Genomic DNA, 25,355 nt, shown 5'->3' with positions numbered 1-25,355 from the left:
CGGGTGGCTCTGGAACGCAACCCCCACGATGGAGGAGGTATTACTGTAATACAATAAAAAATGTATACACTTTATTTACTTTAGCGCCATAAAAAAAGTTTTGTCAAATTGATATAAATAAAACATCAATACAACCATACAACATAAATACAACTGTAATAATTAATTCCCAATAGTCAACAAGCATCCAAGTTAACAAACCTCATCATGTATTCATTAAACTAGTACATTAGAAAAGTAAGGACTGAACCGTGTACCAAAACAAAGATCAAACAAAGAAGTGTGACAAGTCAGGGAAGCTTTTTCAGTCTTTCCATTTCAGTGTGGAATACTAGGAGGAAGGGCTTCTATGATTTTATAAGTGGTACACACCACTTTCCCTTTGTTGCTTCAAGGCCTTGGGGGCTGGGAGATGACAACAAAATGCACAGTGATGTAAAAGGAAACAAAGTGAATAAGATGAACAACTAATGGACAGGATCTTGTTTTAGCATATTTTTTTTTTCACCTTTCAGGTCAGGGTCCAACACATAACATGCAAGAAATGTGTGCATGTTATGAATTTAATGTAATAAAAGCATTTACAGCATAACATGCTCATATCTGCTTAATATAATTTAGGATTAAGCAGGGGCGGAAGCTTATCTTGACAGCACTGAGTGCAAGACATGAAACGGACATGGACAGGGCCTCAATGAAATTTCAAATGTTCAGTTTTATATTGTTGAATCAGATGCTTTAAGACACATTTCTATTAAAAAGCGGTATTAGAATATTAGAAAGAGCAGCACGGGAAGAGAAGACATTTATGCAGAATAATGTATTCTGTGTCAATAGTATTCATTTTTGGCTATTTCTAAAATTAAAGGTAACCAACAATGCCTAAGAAATTATGAAAGAGCCCTGTAATTCATTAACACTACAGACGAAAAAAGTGAATGATAAATAACATTACCAAAATTCCATGTTGGTCACTGAGGGATTAACTAAATCAGGACATGTATCTTCTTTCTCTGATGTCCAGCTGTCTACATTTGTATCCTCTTGCTGATTTGCTGTGCTGCTCAGCATGTCCGCTTCCTCATAAGAGTCATTTACAGAACAGCCTACGCTGGAGTTATCGTTCCTTTCACAACTCTGTCCTTCAAGTTCCAGTAGAGAACGTTTGAACTCTGTCAGATCTATATCTTCTTCCATATGGTTAAATGCTTTACAGGAATTTTCAGACAGGCATGACACTACTTCACTTTCACCTCTGCTTTCTTCTTCACTGTTAGATTCTGAATCGCCTTCCTTTGTTTTGAAGTCCCCATCTTCACATTCTTCATCCGGTCCTTCAGGGTGAAGCAGTTCATCATCTTGCTGCATCTCTCTGGTATAACCACTAGCAGCTATTTCCACATCAAGTGACATTTCCCTTCTGTGCATAAGCAGAAAAACACCATTTAGAAAAATATCACTTCCTACTAAGGCTTCAGTATAAATATCTCTAATAAAACTTTTTTCCTGAAGTATGCATTAATTTCTCTTCTAATATAGCATATAGACTTAATAAAGTGGTGGGTATGTACTTTCAGTGATGTTTGAAATCCTGAACATTTTAATATAAACATTTTATAAAAACACATAACACAATATTTTAGTACTAGTTCATAAATTATTTATAGCTGCTTTCTCTTGAATAGGATCCTGAGTAGCCAATGTCTATACAGCTCAAGCACTGAAATACAAATATTTAAATCAGAGCTTTTCAAACACACCAAGATCTTCCAAATTTCTGCCAGACATCCCAGCGTAGTATGCCTGTCTGCTGAAGTATGTAACTATATTTTAAGAAATACAGTAGAGGAAAAAAGCCAGGTTCATATTTGCAAATTTTCAAATAAAAGATTTTTTCAGTTAGCAACTCACATATGACTGGCGAGTTTTACAAATTTCTTGAATATTAGGTTAAATGTGAGACAAGTTAACTTGCATTTTATTATCAAGCATTTGTAAAATTTATGCATTGTAATGTTTTTATACAGCAATATTTTTCTGATTTTCATTTTTTTATTATAAACAGCTTTAAAGTCTGGGTGGAGTGGTGACTCTGAGGCTACAGATCTGCGCCAGCAATCAGAAGGTTGCCAGTTCAAATCCCGTAAATGAGTGTACTCTGTTGGGTCCTTGAGTAAGGCCCTTAACCAGCAATTGCTTTGTCCTGGGTATGACGTTAATCTGCACCCAGCCCTGTAAGCAGGTCCAACAACTTGCAGGGAAAACTCTGGGATTAGTGGTGGGATTGGCACTCCAGCCACTGTTACAAAATTTCACACTGTTCCCGTGTGGTGCTGAGGGGTCACCCGCTACAGTCGGGTCCCAATCCAGGTAGTTCATTGTGTGGTGGGTACAGCAACGCGCTATCAGTGGATGCTCCCAGCTTCCTCCTTTAAAGTCTGTGGTGTGCAATTTATTGGAATGTATTTGTAATTCATGAAGTAATTAAATGGATTGCATTTTTCATTCCAACAAATGGCACATCAGAAACATTAGCACTACTATCAAGAATGCAATACCAAATACCATATAACCGAGACAGCAGACAAACTGATACAATAACTTAATAAAGAAAAGTTTAAATAGAAAAAATGTAGGACATACAAAAGAATTACAGATAGAACACTAATTTCAACTGAGTCCTTGAAACATTCTGCTGGTCTTCCCTCAATAATATGGGAAAATGAGAGTTGGAATAAATTGTATAAACAAATAATAAATTCCATTAACTGGTATAAAGTGGGTACACTGGCCTCCCAGGACCCGAGTCTGAGACTCCTGCCATGAAACCACCAGGTACTTATTTCACTCTGTCTGAAGGTCAATGGGCTCAATGTGGAATTAGTGCTTCTTCTATCAGTCTTGTTTTGCTACCATTTTTTCTATTTCAATATTTCTTTTATTATGTTACAGTATCAATTATATTTGCCTTTGTTAGAATTTAAAATGCAACACATTTTATTGGAATAAATGTGTCAAAAAAGATTCCTTTGAGTAATCATGTTGCAAGTGATACTGTAGGCACTAAAGACAGCAGTTGCAGTCTGTGGAATTCATTTCAATTAGATGATGCTTCTGCCCTTTTATTTAAGTGCTACACTAATAGTTCACAATTTATTGTGGACTAGGCTAGCTAGTGAAAAATAAATACTGAGCTTACCAGTGTTCTTTTTATAATTATGGAGAAAAAAAAGTAAGAGAAAAAGAGAAACGTAGTCTAGTTTAGTTCTGCATGTACTGTAATTCATTGACCATCATCTCCTTCCCGAAACTCAGCTGGTGCCGAACTCGGTCAGGTCCCACACATCTAATCTGTTTTCATCAGCTGTATTTTTTAAAATTGTGTTTAACATGTAGGAGAAATCACATATGATTTCTTTTAACACATTACTTTAAGCATGCAGAGAATCCTGTTTTCGTGGAGTGCTGTTTTCCTAGTGTCACAAGACAGAGGTTTGAAGATAGAAGTTGTCACATGCTTTTTTTAAGCAACTGTTCACAAGTCATAAGAATGTCATGCTTTGCAAACACACCATCATCAAAAAAGAAAATAATAAGAAGCAATATAAATGAAAAACACATATAGCACAAATGTAAATGAACCATGCAGAATAACTAAGGTAATTCTGAGCATATTTTGAAATATATATAAATATATACTGTATATATAGTAATTGAGAGGGTTGCAGTGAGTGTGTATGCCTGATGAGCCCAAATAAGGGTGAAACACGTGTTGCGTACTCTTTGCATTATTTAACAGTAAACTATGTAACATTCTATGATTTGCTTCTTGCAACCGAGAGGGCCCTGCGGCAGATGTTTGCAGACTGGCAGACCAACCACATGCGTTACCTGGTAGGTAACAGATAGAGATTTAGACTACGAATGCTGTGAATGTAATTACTCCGATCTCCAGGCTGTCAAATAAACGAACCACACGCCATGGTGTAAAGAGGCTTTGCTTCTGACACTGACATCCGAGGTTCGATCCCCAAGTGGGGTGCAGTGAGTGTGTACACCTGATGAACCCAACTAAGGGCGAAACACGTGTCACATACTCTCTGCATTATATGACAGTAAACTATGTAATACTTGAATCTTAATTTTTTGGCTAATCTGATATTTCTATTGCAGATCTGTTAGCTGTATATTAAAAGATAAAATTTTAAACTTTGAGACTACCTTAAAGCAATGTTGTGACACCCAGTTTAGAAGCTCTGATTTAAATGAAGGAAAAGAGCAGGGCTAACAACAGTTTACCATTCATTATTTGTATTTAGTCCTTTGGTGACTAGATATCTAACAAATTTCTTTGTTCCAGTTTTCAGAGTGTCTACTGTAATGGCCCCTTTGACATCCATAATGGCTCATCTTTTCACTCATTAATCTTCCTTCTTTTGTTCCACATTTCAGAAATACCTCAATCCTTTTTTCCTTCCACACAACTTTTTTTCCCCATAACATTCATTTTTATCACCTCATAACTTGTTCACGCCTCCATCAGATCATTATGCCCCATGCGCATTCTAAGTTTTCATTTTCATCTGCCAAGTCTGGCACAAAAAAAACAACACTAACACTATTTTGATATAATAGGCAGACTGCTTTTCAATTCCTATAACATCTAACATGCACCATCTTATTAAAATACAAAGAGTACAAACATAATACTAACCTGATATCTTTAAAAGTAGGATAAAGTTCACTTTCATATGCAAATCTTTTAATGAAAAAATCACGTATGCATTTCACATCTCTGTCAAAATACCTAAATGAATGAAACAGATATAGAAAATCAACCAATAATAATATGCCAAAATTGAAATTGTAACAACTCCAAATTGTTCGGTCTAGTATGTTGTAGTTAATACTAGCTGAAATACCCGGTGTTGCCCGGGAACAAAATAGTTTTTTTTGTTTTTAATTGTTTGAGAAAAATATAATTTAAAAAAACAACTTTAAAAATAAACTAATAAACAAAGAAGACTCAGTAATGTGCTTGTCTTGCGGCCTTGTATGTATGTTATCATCAAGTTCACGCTCGGAACCGGCCAACTCTATTTAATTTCAAAAGCAACAGGGGAGCGGTGGTGCTCAAACATAAAGAATGCTGGCAGTCACCTCCTGTTCGCCCTCTGGTGGTCGTTCAGAGTGTCAATTGGATGATAATGTGCATACAAGACCACAAGATCACCCCCCACGGCTGATTTCACCCTACAGTATTTTTAGTTGACTAATGAGAAACGTGTACCAAGTTTCATGAAAATTGCTCCAGCCGTTCGGAAGTGATGCTGGAACATACATACATTGACTTTTATATATATATATAGATTATACCATATGATATAAATTTTATGCATAAAAAGCTAAGTATATTACATAAAGTCAGATTTTTAATATAACACTACCTTTGTTTAAGTAGAATATAATGGCTGTTTACAGGTGTCTTGGGTGCTATAAATGTGTATTTTTATCTGCACCTTTTGCCATGGTTTTTAGGTGCCATTGAATGGAAGTGTGTGCTTGGTGTGTGGGTGTGTTTGTGTGTGTCCTGTGGTGGTTTGGGATTGGCTCCAGCAGACCCCCGTGACCCTGTGTTTGGATTCAGCGGGTTGGAAAATGGATGGATGGATGAATGGACATTTATCACAGCTTACTCCCATTTGGATGAATTTTAATGCAACATAGTATTCAAAGCATAATTGTCAAGCAAGAGAAGTAAATTTAATCTATCATAGTGTAGCAGTGTTTGTGGGAATCCACCTCAGAAACAGAGATACCCAACTGTTTTGAGGACCTTGGGAAGATGGTTGATAACTCGAATATCTTTTGAGGATATAAGCAGGATTCTGTCTAGGTGGATTATTGGAGTAGCACTTTTTACTATTAAGTATATTTCCTAAACCCAATGTATGCACACAAATGGAATTAACATAATATTTATCTATTACCTATTAACCTAAGCCTCATATTTATGCATGTATTTGTTTATTCACATTCATTTCAATTCATACAAGAATAATGAAGTGTTTGATTCACCTTAAACTGTAAAAACTTACATTAAAATATTGCCAAACTTATTTCTTAAAGTTTTCCTTGATGTTTAAAATCAACATAAGACAAGGTGTTGAATACAATCAGTCAGTATTATTTTGTATAATTGAATGAAAATTATTTGTCAGGAAAAATAAGAATTTAAAATATTTTCCCATTGAAGTTCTTCAAAATTCATTAAAGTTACAACAGATTCTCATCAAATTAATATCCTTCAAAGAACAAGTGGATTTACAACAGTATTATGCATCGGCAGCAGAGTGGGAGACCTACAAAAAGACATTCACATATTTCTCTCAAACACCCCACACCACCTCTTAAACTCACTAAAACATATGAAGGACACAAACCATTCGGCATTCCGGTGAGATGTGGAGACCATCTGAGGAAAATCGATCATTGTGACGTGATCTTCATTATCCAGCATTAAGTTGAATTCATTAAAATCTCCATGAATCAGGCCATGATTTGCAAGTTTCACTATTAGTTCCATTAACTCACTGTACAAAGAAGCCGGATCATCAATGTGACGTATTTGACACCTAAAAAAGTAAACAACACAAAATAAGAGACTGCTGCCAAGTAGAGTGACTGCTCTGTGTGATGCGATGATGATGCTGTGTTACAGATGACTAGATGGAACTACCGGAGTCACAAAAGTGTTTTTTTTTTTTGTGGACTTCTTTAAAAATGTATGTGAAGGGTCAAACAGATCACTTTCTAAACCACCAGAGATTCTAATGATCCTAGCTTTAAATAAAGTTACCAATTATTAATAGTTAGCAAATCATTAGGTAAAATGGCCATTAATATTAACAGATGCAAGTATTTGGCCTGCTTGATGCACATATGTTGAGTACATAACAATCAAAGTTAAGTGTTTTATCTTAGGTGCAGGCATGCTCCTTTGTTAGCTTCTTTACATTAAGGGAAACAATAGCAAGACTAGGCAAATTTGTTTAATTTCTGTGTCTTCAGCTGGAGAAATTACACAGATGACTGCAAATGATTATGTGCTACATAATTAAACTCCAAACAATGCAAACGCTTGTGTTAAAGTATCCAAAAAATAACATTACCTTTCTTAGTATTAATTTTACTGGTGGTCAGAAAAATTAAGTTCTGCTCGTTTATCACTTAATCAACAATCTAACCTTGACTGACAACAGTGTTTCGAAGTCAAAGTACAAATTAATAATTAAACAAAACTGCACCACCAATTAAATTGAAACAATTGAGAAAAATAAAATGACAACATCAGAATAAAAAGTAAGCTGATTGGAGACTGTTAGCAAGAGGCTAGAAGGATGGCCAGACACAGTAATTTCTTTGACACCAAGAAATATTCCTTGGCCATAGTAATACACACACAATGAACTAAATAAAATAGGATCACTTAATGAATCAAGTTGAAATAAAGTGCATGCAAATTTGGAAACAATATCCTGAAAATCAAAGACGAATTCTTTATTAAAATGAAAAGGTTATCTCATGGGTTCAGGTTTTGTTCAAAATGCTGAACTATAGCATCCATTGGACTTATAATACTGCTTTCAGGATGTGTTCCAATCTGATCCCAAAATTCTTTCTAATCCCAAAAGTCTTTACCTAGTGGTATAAATATTTAAAAGACAAAAATGCTGTCAAAAACAGTTTCATGTTTTACTGGTTTACAACAATGAATTATAGCTATTATTTTGTTTAGTGACTGTAATAAATTGAGATCAATTAGCAGTGGGTTGTTTTTACTTTGGTATTTAAGAGTCTTTTTATGATGCGCTGTGTCAAAAAGGCCACACTAACTCCACTGTGATTCAAACAATATAGTCCAAGACAGGCAATATATACCTATTAAGATTAAAGACTCATCTGTCCAGAGATAGCTCTTGACTTAAGTTCAATTCTGTCAGAATAAACTCCAGAGCCTCGTTATCAAGCATGTTTGAGAACATCACATTTTCTCTGGTTTCATCTCTGGTCCCTACTACAGAATATGAATACAGACACACATGTAACCTGGCAAAACTATCCCATCACACAATGTTCATGCCAGGCCTGCATGTAGTGATGTTGTAATGAACTGGGATCCATTAACAGTGTTTTTTTTTTTTTTTTTTTCTTTTTCAAGCATTGCTAACAATATCAAACTGTATGGTTGATTGTACTTTTCAACTAGAACCTTCTGAGGTTATTGCCTTTCTTATCTCCTTAGGATGTGCAAATATTCCCAAGTAAAGATCATATTTCACTTATAGCTATTTACTCCTTTGGGAAAGTAAATAATGTTGTCACACTGCAAGTAGCAACACAAAGACAAACGTGGGCCATATTTTCCCATATGTTAAGAAAGACGGTATACAACACAATCTGTAAGACTTGGGTAAACAACTAAACAAACCAATATTCTCTGCACTAAGATATTTGGAAAGAATTTCAAAAAAGTATGATTACCAAAAATCTAAATAAATAAAACAATACACAGAGAGCAAATTTACTTTAGGGAATGAATAAAGAATATATGAATATATAGTACGTATCTAAATGCCTCCGTCTCTGAATTCTTTTGGAAACAATGCATAAAATATATTTCAGAACTTAATGTTATGCACAGTAAAAGTAAATCCTTTCTCCCCTCCTAACTTTATGAAGATAGCAGACAGGCATAAAATTGACCCTTTCTATCTATGGATGCCACTGGCCTTTCCAAGTGACTGAAATAACTGTTTTTAGATGACATATTGGAAAATGTCAACCGGGTGGAAGAATATGACTGCTACTTATATTCATTCATTTGAGTAAACAAAATGGTAAAAGATAAATTCATTAGAAAATATCCAAACATAGCTGCCAGCAAATTACACAATTTCTTCTTGGAATGCACATTAAACTTAATGACGGCTGTTGGTGGATCTCACTGCCTTATGGATGTCAGATTGCACAACTAGAGTAATGGAATGAGGTGACAAATTACACAACTCCATACTATATTTTCACCAAAGTTGTTTCAATTGTTTGCAGTACTGCGAACCTGCCTCATTCTTAAAGTACCAATAAAAGTATGAATGCTTTACAGGTATGGTGAATTCAGTCGCAATCTCCATTCCCCCACCCACCCATTAACACTTTTTTCTATGCCATCATAGTATAGTACAACAGTCAATCGCTTACAGCCCAGTCTACTAGAGATCCTCGAGGCAAAATTGGCTATGTCGGGTGGAAACCCATTCAGCAATTTGGCCCCCATATGTTGGAATTTTTTTACCTCAATGCATCCGAGAGTGTTCTTCACTATCTTTATTCAAGACCTTTCTCTTCTGCCAATATTGTTTTATTTTTTATTTTCTAGTTTCCTAGATTGTTTCTTTTTTTCCCATTCTGAGACGATTTTTATTACATGCTGTACCTTTGTAACTTAAGTTTTTGATGATTCTGTTTTTGTTATTTTATTGTGGGTTCTTCCTTTTATTGGGGATGAGGAAAACACTGTAAAATAAAACAGTGTTACTATTATTATTGCCACTAAAATCTCATTCAGGCACAGGGAGACAATGTAAACTGCATACAGACAGTAACAGATTCAGGATTTAAATCTTGTCTCCTAGAACTGCATCTTGTCTCCTAAAAGCAATGCTAAAACAATGGAATGATTGTGATAATGATTGAGACAAACAACATACATTACCAAAAAAATGACATTGGTGTTTAAGAAAGGAAAATAACACACGCACACCGTGTTTACAATTCAGTGTGGATTATGGAATGTTCAAAAAGCTTTTATCAGTTTGTTAGTATCCAGTTTCAGCCATCCACATTACACTTGCTAATAGCAAAGTGCTCTGGACATTTTAGAAGGCATCCATCCATCCATCCATCCATTTTCCAACCCGCTGAATCCGAACACAGGGTAACAGGGGTCTGCTGGAGCCAATCCCAGCCAACACAGGGCACAATGCAGGAACCAATCCCGGGCAGGGTGCCAACCCACCACAGACATTTTAGAATAACTTACAAAATCAAACGGATTTTTTCCTCAAAAATATTGATACAAGCATAGAAAGTGGAGAACTAATTTAGCATCCAAAAACTTTCATTAGACAAGAGGATCCACTCTGCTTACACAGAGATTATGCTGCAACAACCACACCTTTGTCTATATATCCATTATGAAGCCCACTTAATCCAGCTCCGTCTTGAGGTCCAGAGTTTATCCTGGACGCATTTAAGTACAAGGTAGGAAACAAGACTGGATACCAATTCACTGCACGGTGACCCAACATGCATGCCAAATCTCAGAACTAAGAATTAGAAGCTGCTAAGCTAACCACTGTATTTTTGTGCTACCCATATTTTGCTTAAAATGCTATCCCCTCTTCCCCATAACAAAACTATTTACAGAACTTAAAGTCACTGTTGATCACAATCTGCATAGCATAGGCTAAAAATGACATTATTTTCTCTCCATGTACATTTAATATGAGTGAAAACAATATTGCATTGCTTTAAAAAAAGTCATTAACCTGAAAAATGCAGCATCCTTAACGAAGCTACAGGCAACTTAGCCTTTGACATTTTTTACAATAAGAGATATTGTTTCCTAAATATGGCTTGTTACATTAAATACTTGTGCATGCGCTGTTACCTGATATATTTATATAGAAGCCTGAAGATGAAACTGCATATTTTAAAATCATGATGTTTGTATTATATAAAAATACGATACTGAAAATACTGAACATTGGGATTTTGTCAAAAAGTCTGCACCAGGGAAATTTTAAAATACACAGCTTCTTCCATTGTAATGGGGAAATTTACTTATTACATTAAAATATGTTATAAGCAAGAGAATTGACAGAAGTGGATTCACAGCAGGATCACATACACTGTGAAGTACTGAATAGTTAACATTGAACCTAACCTGAATCACATACTGTAACCAAAATACAAGCTTCATTTTTTTTTTCTTTGCCATTGGCACACAATCCACAAACTTATTACTTAAACTTATTAACACATTACTTTTTCCACTGTGTAAACCACTGGGGAAGAAGGTCAAAACAGAGTAAGACAATCCTGATATTTGGTAATTATTCGTTACAGCCATTAAATATGTTTTCTATATGCACGAACATAAAGAAAAAACAGTTTTATATACAAATTTGACTCCCTAGATATTCTATTGTATGTGCATAATCTCTATTACAAGTAAGCAACAATTGAATAAAGATGAATTACATAAATTGCCCACAGCTGTCCAAAGCAATGAATAATTAGAATAAATTGCAGACAACGGAGATGTGCCCTCACCTTTTTTTTTTTTAAACATTTATTTCTGTTTTTGATTTTTGAATAAAATTAAAAGCACGTTTCTTTCTGAAGATGCAAAAACAAAAACATGCACTTTATCAGGCAGGCAGAGTGCCATGTTATGCCTTTGAAATTGCTGACAGTCTACTGAAGGGTTCAGACAGCGCATAGCAGGTCATAGGGTGCTTCCTTATGTTCCCAAAATGACCCTGTGCCCTCAGCTGTAAAAACAAATCATCACATCCTTCTCATGGATGGTTTAGAGTAGCTTTAAAACCTTTTTCTTAAGTAGGATCCCAGATGATATCAAATATTGACTGCAAGCAATTAACAAAATATACAGAGAGAAATTCTCTATGAGAAAACATCTGGACCAGAAATGACTTCTGAAACAATAAGGCATCTGGAAGGATGTACACATAAAAATGGAAAAAAGTTCTTAATACTGTGACTGACCTACACAGTAAGGTTTTAATATCATTGCTCCTGGGCTATTCAACATTTTTCCTATTTTTCATTATGTAACAATTGAGGTTAGCCACAATGCTCTGTACTCTGCTGATGATCTTTCTCAAATCTTACTTAAATACTGTACATTACACCAGGTTTCCCTTGTTAATGTTTAAGGGATCTCACAGCATAAAATACCCAGAAATGGATAAGTGAAACACTTTTTTCTATGTATATGTAGAAATATTTTAAACCCTTACTGTTAAAAGTCAAAGTTTAATATACAAGTATGAAAGAATTAAACAATAGCTAAATACACAAAGTTAACAAAAAAGACTGCATTTAAAAGTAAATCAATATGCAGAACAGATTTCTTCAGATGTGTATATGCTACCACTAAACAATCGCACAACCAATGTATCAAATATAAACACGATATAACTGAATGACATAACTCAACAAGCCTAGAAATTATTAAATAAAAAGAATGTAGCTGCATAAAAGTGGATAAAAAGCGTACATCATCACTGAAAGACAGATTCAGTAATAACATTACATGCTGCCATAGAAAACAAATCCAGGAGCATGACCACTGTGTGCATAGGCGTGGGGAAAAAATGGAAAACTGTAAGCACATTCTGCTTTACAGACTTACACACTTGAAAGGTCCTTAAAACATTGTCTATTTTTACATTAGGATACTATAAGGAAAATATTATTAAAAAAATAAGCAAATGATATTAAAATACAAAGGTTGACAATCCTTTCAGTTCACTACATTTTCAATGCAATCTTTATATCCCAAGATGGTTTCAAGAATACATAAAGACAGATACAATGTTATATTATTAACATTCACAGAATATATTAAAATGTAGAATTTTTAAAGACAAATAATTGTGTTAATGGCAAATTTGATTAAATAAGGTGCAAAAATGTCACATTAAGAGAACTCTTTATTTTTTTTAGGTACTACAGATACTCACAAGGGATGACCATCAATCAGTTCCATTACTACGGCATGTCTGTTATAGTCCACTGGTTTAGGAACTGGAAATCCTCGGTCATACAAAGCCTATAAGCAAATTACTAAGTTAGTATTTTAATACTCATGTTAAAAAAAGTGACTTGGAACATACCTAATATTGCCTCTGTCTCTGATTAATCTTTAATATGACAATCACCATGACTGCCATCATAATTGGCAAAGCACACGTTTGTACTACTAGAACATCAAACCAAGTATCATACAGCTATGCCCATGAAGGAAGAATGCTTCCAAGCATGACTGTTTATTTCCTTTTCAAGTGTTTCCATATCACAATTGTGCTCCATTGCTAAATTAGTTATTTTAAACAGATTCTGCAAGACATGGTTCTTACCAGAAGTAAAGTTAAAATGACTCCACACTTGAGTTCTTATGGGCAGCACGGTAGTGCAATGTTAGCACTGCTGCAGTAAGGAGACCAGGGTTCATGTCCTGGGTCCTCACTGCATGGAGTTTGCATGTTCTCTCCGTATCTGCTCACACAGTCCAAAGGCATGTAAGTTTGGTGGGCTGGCGATACTAAATTAGCCCTAGTGTGGGGTTGGTGTGTGCTTGCCCTGCGATGGACTGGGTCCCAGTCTAGGGTTTGTTTCTGCCTTGCACCCTGTGCTAGCTGGGATAGGCTCCAGCATCCCCTGCAACACACTGACTTCAGTTCTTCTGCCTTCAACTTTCCAGGATATTTACATTCTCCATCTCTGCCATACATCAAAATGTGGTCAATATTACAAGGAAACTAATTGATAATAAGATTCTAAAAAATATCTTTGTCACCCATCATTTTTTCAGCCTTAATACAAACAATTGAAAGAGTGCTGTATGTCTTTAACTCTGGCAGAGCAAAATAGTTTAAGTGGTCAAAATCTAGAAATAAACTGTGTATAGCAGTCACTACAGAAATATGTATCTCCTTTTCGTGGCCCCTCACTTTTTTAGTATGACACAAATGTTTTGAAATAAAAAACACTTAATATTTGTAAACCATATTAAAATATTTTATTTTTTCCCCTAACCAATACACAGGGCTGCCATTTTTTCCAATTATTCAGAACACCTTTCTTAAATATGATTATAATTTTGACAGAAATTCTGCTGCAGCTTATTTTACCAACATCTAACCAATGAAACAGTATCCATGATCATATTATGTTGCTCTGCAGTGCCCTGCTGATGGGGTTGGCAAAGCAACAAGAGTTGACTCTCAAGAGCTCACACTGAACTGAACAAAACAACCCACCCCCAAAATGACTCTGCATAACTAAGAGCTACCTTAAGTTGCATAAAAGTATGGAACGGTGCCACTTGCCATCCTTTTACCATAAACCGACATATCGTTATATTATTTTTGTCAGAAATCTTTGTAGGCGCCACTTTTGTTTGGAGTTTTAAATGCGTTTGTGTTTTTATTTTTCCTACTCAAATACAAGCTTTTTATTGGAGGACAGAGCTCTTGACCAGTGAGCAAGGAGGGAGTATATCTTCAATTCAAAAGTTTAAATTTGCTTGAACCCGCTTTATTTTTACACACTATATATTTAACAATATATTTGCAAAAAAATTTTTGGAGGCCATGAGCATATGACTGGATAACTGACACGTACAGTGACTTAATATCTTTTTACATAGAAGTTTTAATATTGTTTGCTGTTGTTCAGCATTTGTCTTGTTGATCGTCACTGAACCTCATTAAATCAGAAACTTTATTATCTCCGTTCTGCATGAAAACATGAGACTAAAAATTTATCTTGGCCATCACTACAAACAACACAGGGCAAATAAAAAAACAAAACAAAAAAAAGTAGTTTACCTTCATGTATGCATATTCTTTCATAGCAGAAAGTCGAGAAAGATAAAGCCATGACATCTTGTTCCTGTGCTTATGGTAGTCACGCTTATTTTTTAGATTTCGAAATGAGGTTCTACCAAGTCTGTGAAGTTTCAAAGCAAACTGCATCTCTTCAGCATTTGCTACTATGTAGATATCTGCAGGAAAACAAAACACATTTGTATTAATGTGCATATGATTACATTATATTAGTAAAATAAAAGGGATATTGAATGCTTACGTGAACACTAAAACATATAGTCATATGTAGTCATAATAAAATAATGTCTTTTTCTTAAACATCTTTACTAGAAAGTCAGTTTTTCCATTAGTTTTTTTCCTTCAGAACAATAGTGGACAAACAACGTTCCCCAGGCCACATTCAGCTCATGACACAATTGAAAGTAATGCATTAAGGGCTACTTGTAGAAAGATTTGATATTCCAGCCCTTATCAGGTGTTCTTGAAAAAATGATGCTACAGTTGGCTGGTGTATGCATAATAAGTTGCCATACAGTGTCATCAAAAAAAACCCCAAAATTTTACCTTATGTGTTTATGTTTTTAGCTGCTTGATTGCCTTGAACAATATGAGTTCTTGAAGTATGTCAGTTAATATGAATTTGTGGAATGCCAAATTTACAAAAGGTGGATTTGGCTGGCACAGGGATCCCTGAAGGCAGGGGTTTGAGTGTGAATTTGTGTCTGTACACAAATTAGTATAAAGTGCACCATTTACAAATGTGGGAAAAAAAAGCTGTAAGAAAAATTACTGTCTATTAGCTGAATGTCCAAAAACATATTATTCCTGTAGTTCAGTTTTTTGGTGTTGGTTTAAATTTTATATAGACTTATTATTGACATTTTTCCCCTCAACCAAAAAAAAGTCTGCCTATCCCTATTTTGCAAAGTACCTACTCCAAGAACAAAAATACTGTCTATAAAATGATACATGATACTGGATTTACAGAACCTACATAAATAATAAAAAGCTTATGAAAAAATAATTATTAATAAATAATAAGTTGTTTAACATTTGCAAACACATAAAAACTTCTTGTAGCATTCTGCTGTCTGGTACACCTTCATTTGGGTGTGTCAGGTATCTGTAATTCTTAATTCACACTTGACTAAATATAAAACAATCTTGCTTTAAGCAATATATAACCAGTATAAGATCTGATAGTTTTATATGAACAAACAGTATTAAAATACTTCTGATGGTGAATCACACAAAAGCTCTGTAAATCCCCTCAGATTAGCAAATATGTTGGATGGATAGTTACACTGCTTTCAGCCTTTGAAATAGTAAAATAGTAGATGGAGTAAATGCACTGTAAAACTTTATTCATTTACAAACAATAAAATAAATGAAAAATTGAACAGTTAAAGTGTACTATGTTTTTAGTATCTTTAGGGGTTTCTCTTTTATCATGATCAGGACAAAGAAACTGTAGTCACTGACCATATAATTCTTTTAAAAACAACTATGAACACAATGCTTCAGTAAATAATAATAGCTGGATTGTGCTCTTGAAAATGTTTTTAAATCATTAAATGATAAATTCTTTGTATTAATTTAAATTCAAAACAACTTAAAAAAGCAAACAAAAATTACAACTGTTTACATACTACAACTACAGCAGTTGAAGTTAAAATGTTTGCTTAGTGTCATACAATGTGTCAGTGGTGGAGAATGAACTGACAAACTTTGTGAATTGCAGCCCAATGCTTTAATCATTTAATAATTATTATACTTTACAAGATTAACTCAGAGGTTAGTAAACCTGTAAATCTCCCAAGTGAGCTTCCATTAATGCTGCAATAGATTTTGCGAAATAAGTAATCATCTACCACAAGTCCATTAAAATTTTTTTGAATACTGTTAGCTGTATAGTTACAGATTCAACACTCTGCATAATCAGTAACAAAGCTTACACATGGTGATTCTAAGGAAGGTATGAGGATAATTATTTTATGTGAAGTACCTGATTCTTTTCCTACTCCCATCTGATTTCCAACAGAGTTCAGGATGTCACGGGAGGAAAGGGTCTTGAGTGCAAGGTAATCATAACCTGGATAAGTCAAACGATAACCCTGCACGGCTGGAAAGGAAAAGAAAAGAAACAAAATCTACTGTATGTATTCACATGCATACCTACATACATGAGCAAGGTTTATAATGTTAAAGTAACTAATGTTCCCATTTCAAATATATTCAATTTAACTTTTACTAGTAGCGGAAACTAAACATTTTTTGTTACTAAAACAATCTTTTTGTTTAAAAATATACCCGTGCATTTATCAGATTTGAAATTCTAAATTATGTTTAAATATTATAATTGGGGAAAAAAATGACTAAATAAATGTACTGTATATGTTAATTCAAAATTTAACCTAATTCTCCTTTACAGGATGGCAACAAAACACCTAAACAGATTTCTGGAAATGTTATTCAAATGCTGCCAGCTGATTTGTGTGCCATATACCTCGCTGAGTTGAGGAGAAGTAGAGTGTCTCAAAGACCCCATTTTAAACCACAAAAACAGGCAAGGGGTTTATTTTTTTCAATGTATAAAAACACTTCACTTAAGAACACAATTTCGCACCGTAAATGAATGTAGAACATAACTGAGAAAAAATAACTGACTTGAAAACTGTCATCCTTACCCTTTAATTTTAAAACAGAAATATACAATTACAAATGCTTTAGCTGGAAATGCATTACACGCTTAAAGGAAATGGCTTTATAAATAATGGAAGAAATTTTAGCATGATCCTAAGCGAGGTAAGCTATCAAGAAAATGTATTGATGGACAGATGGAAGAACTGTTGAGCTTCTTATCTGACAGATGAGAATGCAGTAATTTAACCCCTTTAAGATCTGGGTGAGTACTTCTGCTGCTGCTACAGAATGTATTGTTTTAAATGTTAGAATTATCTATTTATATTTCATGTCATTTTATTCCTAAAATATTTAAAGAGTATGATAAACAATTCATTTTTATTTCACATATTTATGTTGGACCACACTTGTAACACTTACTTTTGGTACGTTCATAAGCCAGAAGTTTGTGCTTGACAAGCTCTCTTAATACCTTATTACATCCTCCATGTTTGAGACTGGCAATTGATGCAATAAGGCTAGCTGGTACAATCTCATGGTTTTTCATTCCCATTTCAACCTGTACACAAAGTAAAATAAAGAAAGTAAGTCATTATTGTCAATCCACTTGTGATGTGATCCTCAGGTCATATATCTGCTGTTAACAGATGAAAATAAGTTAGGTTTTGTAATGTCTAGCATTAATTAATGTGCTTTGCTTACAAGAATTTTAAAGAGATATACTGATCTCCTCTTCAACACAAACATTAAAGAGTTGTTGGACGGTCTGTCTCCATGCTGCAGTGATTTATTGCTGAAGTTTTATTTAATGTTTGTGCCCCATTAACGTCTATTAGTTTTAATATAATGTTTAAATTTGAAACTCTTGGATTGGCCACTGAAGTATGAGGGTGTGTATGTGTTCACTCTGCAATGGGCTGGCAATAAGTCCAGGGACTGTTTCTGCAATGTGCCAGCTTCCCCACAACCTGCCTCCAGATTAGCGAGTTTAGAAAATGGATGGATGGTTTAAAAACCTCTTAACAGAACACTAGGTCTTTGGTTTATTCTTACATTTCAAGTGTATGTGCTGGATTTTGGCAATGGTTATCAAATTATTTTCTCATGATTCACTTTTTGTAATGCAATTGCTAATTACAATCATGATAAAAGGTACTATAAAAGAAATGGAAACAATTAACTCTTATTTAAAAAGCTGTTTTACAAAAATATTAATACAAAACACTTTTTTTCTTCAGGACTGTGAACATATCCTCTCACTTTACAAAGACTAGTAGTAAAACTAAACTGCTCCACAGATGTGTGCGTGCACATCAAGAGACTGACTATACTTAATTCATAACTTTAAGCCTCATCAACTAGTCTTTTCATTCACACAGTCCCATACACTGGTGGCTCCTCACAAAATAAATGTTAGGGCCTAGCCATTTTAATTTCAAAATACAGAATTCAGGAAGGAGGACAGGAATCACCTTAATTTAAATCATAAGAAGTTAAATATCATTGTAGGTCTCATCATAAATAATGTTTGATGAGCTAGGACAGGTTGGATTGCTTCTTTTCATCAAACCATTAATGTTTTGTTTCAAAATGCTCTCCTACTACAATCTAATGCAAAAATGTCATTATGAGGCTGTGAAAACATAAAAAGATGTAATTGAACAAAATGTATGTGTGTATAGAAAATAGGACAGAATGATGAAACTTGTTTGTGTTTTGCGTACGTGACAAAAAGCATGTATACTTTCTGGAAGTTTCTTTTGATGATGTGTGTGACAAGAAAATATACCTTTAGGGTAATGACTTTACAAAAACTGGAAAAGTACAATGAGTCAGGATGCTATTTTTTGCTTACATGGTCAACGATCAGGAGATTAGAAAGGTATAAAAGAACAAGGACATCTGCGCTCGAGGCAGATGAAGCGCGGTGTCCTGGGACTGTGTTTCTCTGACATTTTACCCTTGCTTGGTATGTATTAATAAAAGGTTTTGACTAATTTTAATTTTCTTCTCTGTCTTCAGTCACAAAAAGTGTCCACAGTTTTGGCGCCCGGACGTGGGGCAAGAGACGGCCGGTCGACTCCTCCGGCGAGACCATTTCAGTGATCCGTCTTAACAGCGGACTGCCGTTAACTTAAGATATCCGGCAGCAGAGCATGCAGCTCCGGCAAAAGTTAGGACTGCCCTGTCCTGAAACAGTTCTTGCGTGAGGAGCCCCTGGTCTCCTCTTTGCTACATCCACGGTGACTGAACGGATTTCCAGACAGAGCTTGCACACTTCCAGGCTGGGGTAAGCACCGGGGGATTTCCGAATATTTTTTATTTTCTAAATAACGGGAGGGCGAGTTTCCTGTTGACCGTCTAGTCATACTCATATCTCAACGGGTTGCTTAAGGTGATGGAGACTTGACCCAAGCAGTTTGACGCATACGAAAGGTCTGACGAAAGGATACTGGCCTCACCCATATCCTAGACTCGGCTGGACGTATTGATGTAGTATTCTGCTGAACCGAATCGGACACGAAGTCACCTGAGCTGGAATCCAGGGATGTGAGCGGACAGGCTAACGGGACGAGTAACGGGGTGGTATGGAAATAAACCGAAAAGAGCACAGATTACAGGATTGCTGTTAGGAACGGAATGATACGTAGCGCTATGGAAGATATGTAGCTATGGAAGATATGTAGCGCTATGGGAAAATAAATAAATCTACATACGGAATAAGCAACAAAACCGTGTTCTCCTGGGAACTGGATCAGGACCGATAGTTAGGTGTCTCCCCTTGAAACTAAGAAGGGAACAGTTTAGGTTTAGTGAGTGGCACACTTAATGCCTCGCTGATTCATACGTACAAGGGATTAGGCGAATCAGTATATAGTTGGAAAATTAAATACAGAACCCGGGAGAGCAAGGGGATATAATGGGAATTTATAACAGTAAGCCTGTTAATCGCCGCACAGGGGGATCAAAATCATTAATGCTGGAAGGATTATTGTCGGAGGATCAACAGACGCCCCGTAAAAATGGGTCTCCTAGAAAATTAATAGAAAAGAAGACAGGTTTAGATTTCAAGAAGGCATGTAAGAAACGGAATAGACAGAGTGGTGGGCGTTGGCCAATAGAGGGGACAGGAGATGTAAATAATAGTGGACCGTATCGAATCGATAGAAATTTAGAAGCAGTACCCCTTTTTTCCTATTATTTTTTTCCCCTCCTCAGAACCGACCTCAGACACCTCTATTATCCCCTCCTCTATTCCCCATTCCGATTGCCCCCCCCCCCCCCCCCCCTGCACTACAACTAGCAGAAGTTTCCCCTGATGAATCCCCAGGCACAGATCACTATGACCCCTCAACCCATCGTGATGACTCACCCTGTACTAGACAAACCCCCGTCTCCAAATGCACTCGAAGTCAAACCTCCACTCACAAACCAGCTCCAACTTTTTTCTCTTCTGATCTTTCACATTCACTTACTTGCCCTTTAATAGAAGTTCCCAATCCCCATTATAACCCTGCCCATCCAGCTGGACCCCAAAATCCCACAACAGTTATGATAAATCGGAATTGGGATATCCAAGAACTAAAAGATGTCGTGAATGCACTTCCAGATCCAAAGGAAGTAGGAGGACTAAAATTTGTTGAACAACTTGATCAATTAGATAGCATGTATAAGCCTAATGCTGCTGAATGGACCCAGGTACTTCGTCGAAAGTTTGGGACCACATGGGCCACTGTTAGCAGGGGTGTCCGCAATGACATTCCATGGGTATGGAACCCAGCTTTAACTCGAGGACAGGGGATAGGTGGAGAAGGCGAATTTAACCCACAATGGGAGGGGTTGAGACAAAATATTGCAGAAAAATATAAAAAAGGAACGAACTGGTCCCTTATTTCTGCTGCAAAACAAAAGAAAGACGAGACGGTTGATGAATGGGCACATAGGATTCAAGACCTTATGGCTAATCACTCGGACTTGGGAAATGCTGATGACCGCACCCGAGCTGCAGTTCCACCTTTTGTTTCCGGCTTGCGCTTTGATATACAAAACAAGGTCTGCACTTCCTGTATTGAGTGGGAAAGTGCCACGTTTGATGAAGTCAAACGACATGCTGAACAGGCCGAATCGAACTCTCATGCCAAATTATTGGCAGCACAGATGAACTATTATACCAGGAATGCTCCTGACCAAGGTCGAGGATATGGCTTAAGAGCAAGGGGACGAGGACGAGGAAGAGGACGAGGTGGTTTTAGAGCTCCTCCTGTTGACCACACTAAGAATCCTTTTATTCCCTCTCCCTTTAATTCCAATGCTAATTCCTTCTCTTGCTACGCTTGTGGTGAAACTGGACATTTTCGTCGGGAGTGCCCTCACAGACAGCAACAGCCCCCACCTCCCCTTATTCCACCTGTTTCCTCTGACACCCCTGACTAACAATACTGGCCATAGGAAAACGCTGGGACCTCCAGCCACTCTTTTCAACTACCTTTGCTCACCCATAATTCAGAGACTGATCCTTTACTGACATTGTTCGTTGATGGCACTGAGACTGTTTTCTTAATCGACACTGGTGCCACTTGATCTACTCGCTAGCTGGCAAAGGTCCCTACCTCGAACAAAACTGTTACTGTGCTTACTGCTTCTGGACAACCTCACCTTTTTCAAGTATCAAAACCTCTTCAAGTCCAGTCACGTCCTGGCGGACATACCTTGTTCAACCCCAAGTTGTTGTGTCAAATTACCCCTTACCCCAAACCCTCTTTTAGATATTTCCCCACACACCATTCTCCTCAAAGCCCTACACTCTTTTTCCCCTTGTTTTTTCCCAATTTACAGGCCCCTGACATTTTACACTGTACTGCCCAATACTTCCCTATAGAAGTAGACACCACCTGGCTAGAATCTTTCCTTACTTCTGGTACTTGCCCCGAAACCCTTCACATCTACTGTGTTTTTATTTCATCCACAAAGGCAGCTGCTTCTGTTCATCTTACATGCTCACAGCACATATATTATCTTGGCAAAATAGTGCCTCATTTTTCCTTAGCTAAATCACACACTGTTAATGGGAGAAAATAGGGCCATGGGTGGAAAAATGCCTTGAAAGAACAGACTGGTTACAAATTACTCCGGGTATTTTTGATACTCCTGACCATTTAATAACTAAAGTAGTGTTTCAAAGGATAGCCCACTGTGAGCCTCTGGTGATCCACCCGAAATCCTCCTTCCGCCCGCACCGTGCCCAATATCCTTTGTCTCCCGAAGCAGAGGCTGGCATCTCCGCCGTACATCCCGATCTCGTCAAACGCGGTACCGCCGATGGACATGGACCGTCATGCCTCAGGGATACAGAGAAGCCCTTTGTGTTTCTGGTTAAGCTCTTGCCCAAAATTTAGAAGGCGTCTGGCCGGAAAAAGGTAGTACATTGATACAGTATGTAGATGGAAATAATATGTAGCGCTACGGAAAGAAGATTGTACAATAGATACTCAGAAATTGTTGCTGTTTCTGGGGGAAAAATGGCCATAAAGTTTCTAAGGTTAAGCTGCAGCTAAACAAAACAACAGGTTATGTCTGTTTTAGGTATTCTGGGCTACTACAGACAGTGGGTTCTAAATTTTACTGAAAGAGCACAGCCGTTGCAACGACTGGCTGAGAAGGCTCTGTAACCTCAAAGCTACTCTTTTATCTGCGCCCGCGCTAGGTTTGCCTGATCATTCTCGTCCATTCACTTTGTTCGTGGACGAAAAGCAGGGATTTATGAATTCAGTACTGACGCAACAACATGGAGATAAACAAAGACCGGTGACTTATTTTTTCTAAAACTAAACTGGATCCAGTGGCCGCAGCACTTCCTCCGTGTCTTCGTGCTGTGGCTGCAACAACAGAAGCTGTATTAGTAAGCACGGATGTAGTTCTCATGAAATTTCTTCTGTCTTTTTCTTTTTTTCTTGTGACGTGTGTATTTGAGAGGCTGTTTTATGTTTGTTTGTCCTGAAGAGTGGAACTTGCTTTTCTTCAGAGTCCATTTGTTTCTGTTTCCTTTGCTGCATTGTTTCCAAATATAGTGTAAATATAGAATAATACTGGGGTGAAGTGTGTTGAAAATGGTATGGGTGATTTTGTGTGTTATAGAGTGTATTAAAGGGATCCCTATGAGTATCAGAATGTACTCTGTACTTTGTCAAATGCTACAATTGAAAAATGGAGCGCCCTCAACCAGTTACGCAGTGGTCCAAGGGGACCGCCTGCTGGAAGCAAATCAAATTTCATAAAGCTAAGTGCACAAAACAGCTGAACTCGTAGCACTCAAAAAGCATGTCAGCTGTCCGAAGGGAAGATCGTAACAATTTATACAGATTCCAGGTATGCTTTTGGAGTCTGCCATGATCATGGAACACTATGGAAACTAAGGGAATTTAAGACCAGTCCTGGAGAGCTCTAACTAAAAACTGAAAAAGATAATTATCGATTTGTGTGATTGGTTTAGCGCAAATGAATGTCTCCACTTTTGTTTAAGGCTTGTAAATATACAAAAGTATTTTTCCTTTTAAACCCTGATCAAGTTTGAAGGGAAAATGCTCTTTTAATAATATTACATGAGAAGGGAGACAAGTTTTTTGGCGATAAGCAGAATGTGTCTAATTGTGATATGAATGTGTGTGTCTAATTGTGATATGAATGGAAGTTGTGTATTTTAGGTACTATAAAGGAAGAGCATGGTGACGCAGTGGTCAGCACACTTGATACGAATAAAGGTTCAAGCACGTATGTTTTCCTTGTTAATAATAAGCATGAAGGAAAAGACGCGTTTAAGTATGTTACATAGATAACTTTTAAGCACAACTTAAGACCAGTACTGGCAAACCCATCCAACATCAGAAATTGATCGAATCCCTTTTAGAAGTTATAACCAAACCATCGGAGCTAGCGATTGTTAAATGATAGCTCACACAGGAAAACAGGATCCTGCTAGCAAAGGGAATGATTTAGCTGACCACTTTGCTAAAGAGGCTGCATATAATAACACACCAATTTCTTTATTCCAACAGAGAAATGACCAGGACCCTGATAATTAAATTATTTCTTTACAGAATGCAGCCACGGATATCGAAAGGAGAAAATGGTCCAAAGAAGGGTCCCTCTCTGATGGAGTCTGGACTCATAAACACACTAACAAACCTTTTCTCCCAATGATTTTCTCTCTAGTCTTGCAGGTTTGCGAACCTCGTTGAAGGAAATCCACCAGCAGGTTAATCAAGCCTGGAGGACCAGCCCCCTTTCCAAGGATTTACCAATTCCTTTGGGCACCTGGATCCTGGTTCGAGATACTCGGAGGAAAACACTGGCATCAGCCTAGGTGGAGAGGATCATTCCAAATTCTTCTATCCACACCACACGCCGTGAGAGGGACTGCCTGCCTGGATTCACGCCTCACATTGCAAGAGATGACACCCTTGATTGCTGTGCTACTATGTTTTTCTTTTCCCTTGTCTACTGCCCTGGTCACCTTGACTTTCCCGTTAGGAATCACCACATCAGTGCAGTTTGATTTCTGCTCTATTATCAACTGTGGGACTGGTCAACAAACCCAGTGGACCGGATCTGACAAATACGTGTGTATGAGGGGAAGTGACTGCGACAACTGGCAATGGGTTTTTGCTAACACTGGAACTGAGAACTGGGGTTATCAACCTTTTTGAGGCCCAAAAATACGGTTTGAAAAATCGGTTTTCTATCATAAAAAGGACATGCCTCTCATTGTATGTGCTGACAACCATTGTAACTCAGGTATTTATGTATTAGGGGTATATGTATCTGAAACAGACCCTTTAGGGAGATTTCTAATTAAGATTGACGATCCTGTTACTAACACCCCTCATTCTCTGGCACACACACCCATCTCCCCAACTTTTGGTTTAGATTTTTCTCCTGTTAGGATTATGAATATTTCTACCCTTTCATCCACTTTTTCAGTAGAAACTGGTTATGGAGATCAGAATAGATGGT

At 36.7% G+C, this 25,355-nt stretch overlaps 1 protein-coding gene across 1 annotated transcript in view; it reads right to left on the bottom strand.

Moving 5' to 3' along the window:
• Positions 1–25,355, bottom strand: part of riok2 (RIO kinase 2 (yeast)) — a 47,036-nt gene that overhangs the window by 12,256 nt on the left and 9,425 nt on the right. The window contains exons 2-8 of the mRNA XM_028805744.2: positions 17,766–17,904; positions 16,708–16,824; positions 14,703–14,878; positions 12,834–12,922; positions 6,444–6,635; positions 4,715–4,807; positions 956–1,420 (exon numbers count right to left, since the gene is read on the bottom strand). Of these exons, the coding sequence (XP_028661577.1) occupies positions 956–1,420; positions 4,715–4,807; positions 6,444–6,635; positions 12,834–12,922; positions 14,703–14,878; positions 16,708–16,824; positions 17,766–17,904 (1,271 nt within the window). The remainder of the gene's footprint in view (positions 1–955; positions 1,421–4,714; positions 4,808–6,443; positions 6,636–12,833; positions 12,923–14,702; positions 14,879–16,707; positions 16,825–17,765; positions 17,905–25,355) is intronic.

This window comes from Erpetoichthys calabaricus, chromosome 7, assembly GCF_900747795.2.
Source record: "Erpetoichthys calabaricus chromosome 7, fErpCal1.3, whole genome shotgun sequence".
NCBI classification, from domain to species: domain Eukaryota; kingdom Metazoa; phylum Chordata; class Cladistia; order Polypteriformes; family Polypteridae; genus Erpetoichthys; species Erpetoichthys calabaricus.
Note: the sequence above shows the minus strand (reverse complement) of the source record. Positions and strands in the feature narration are given on the sequence as shown.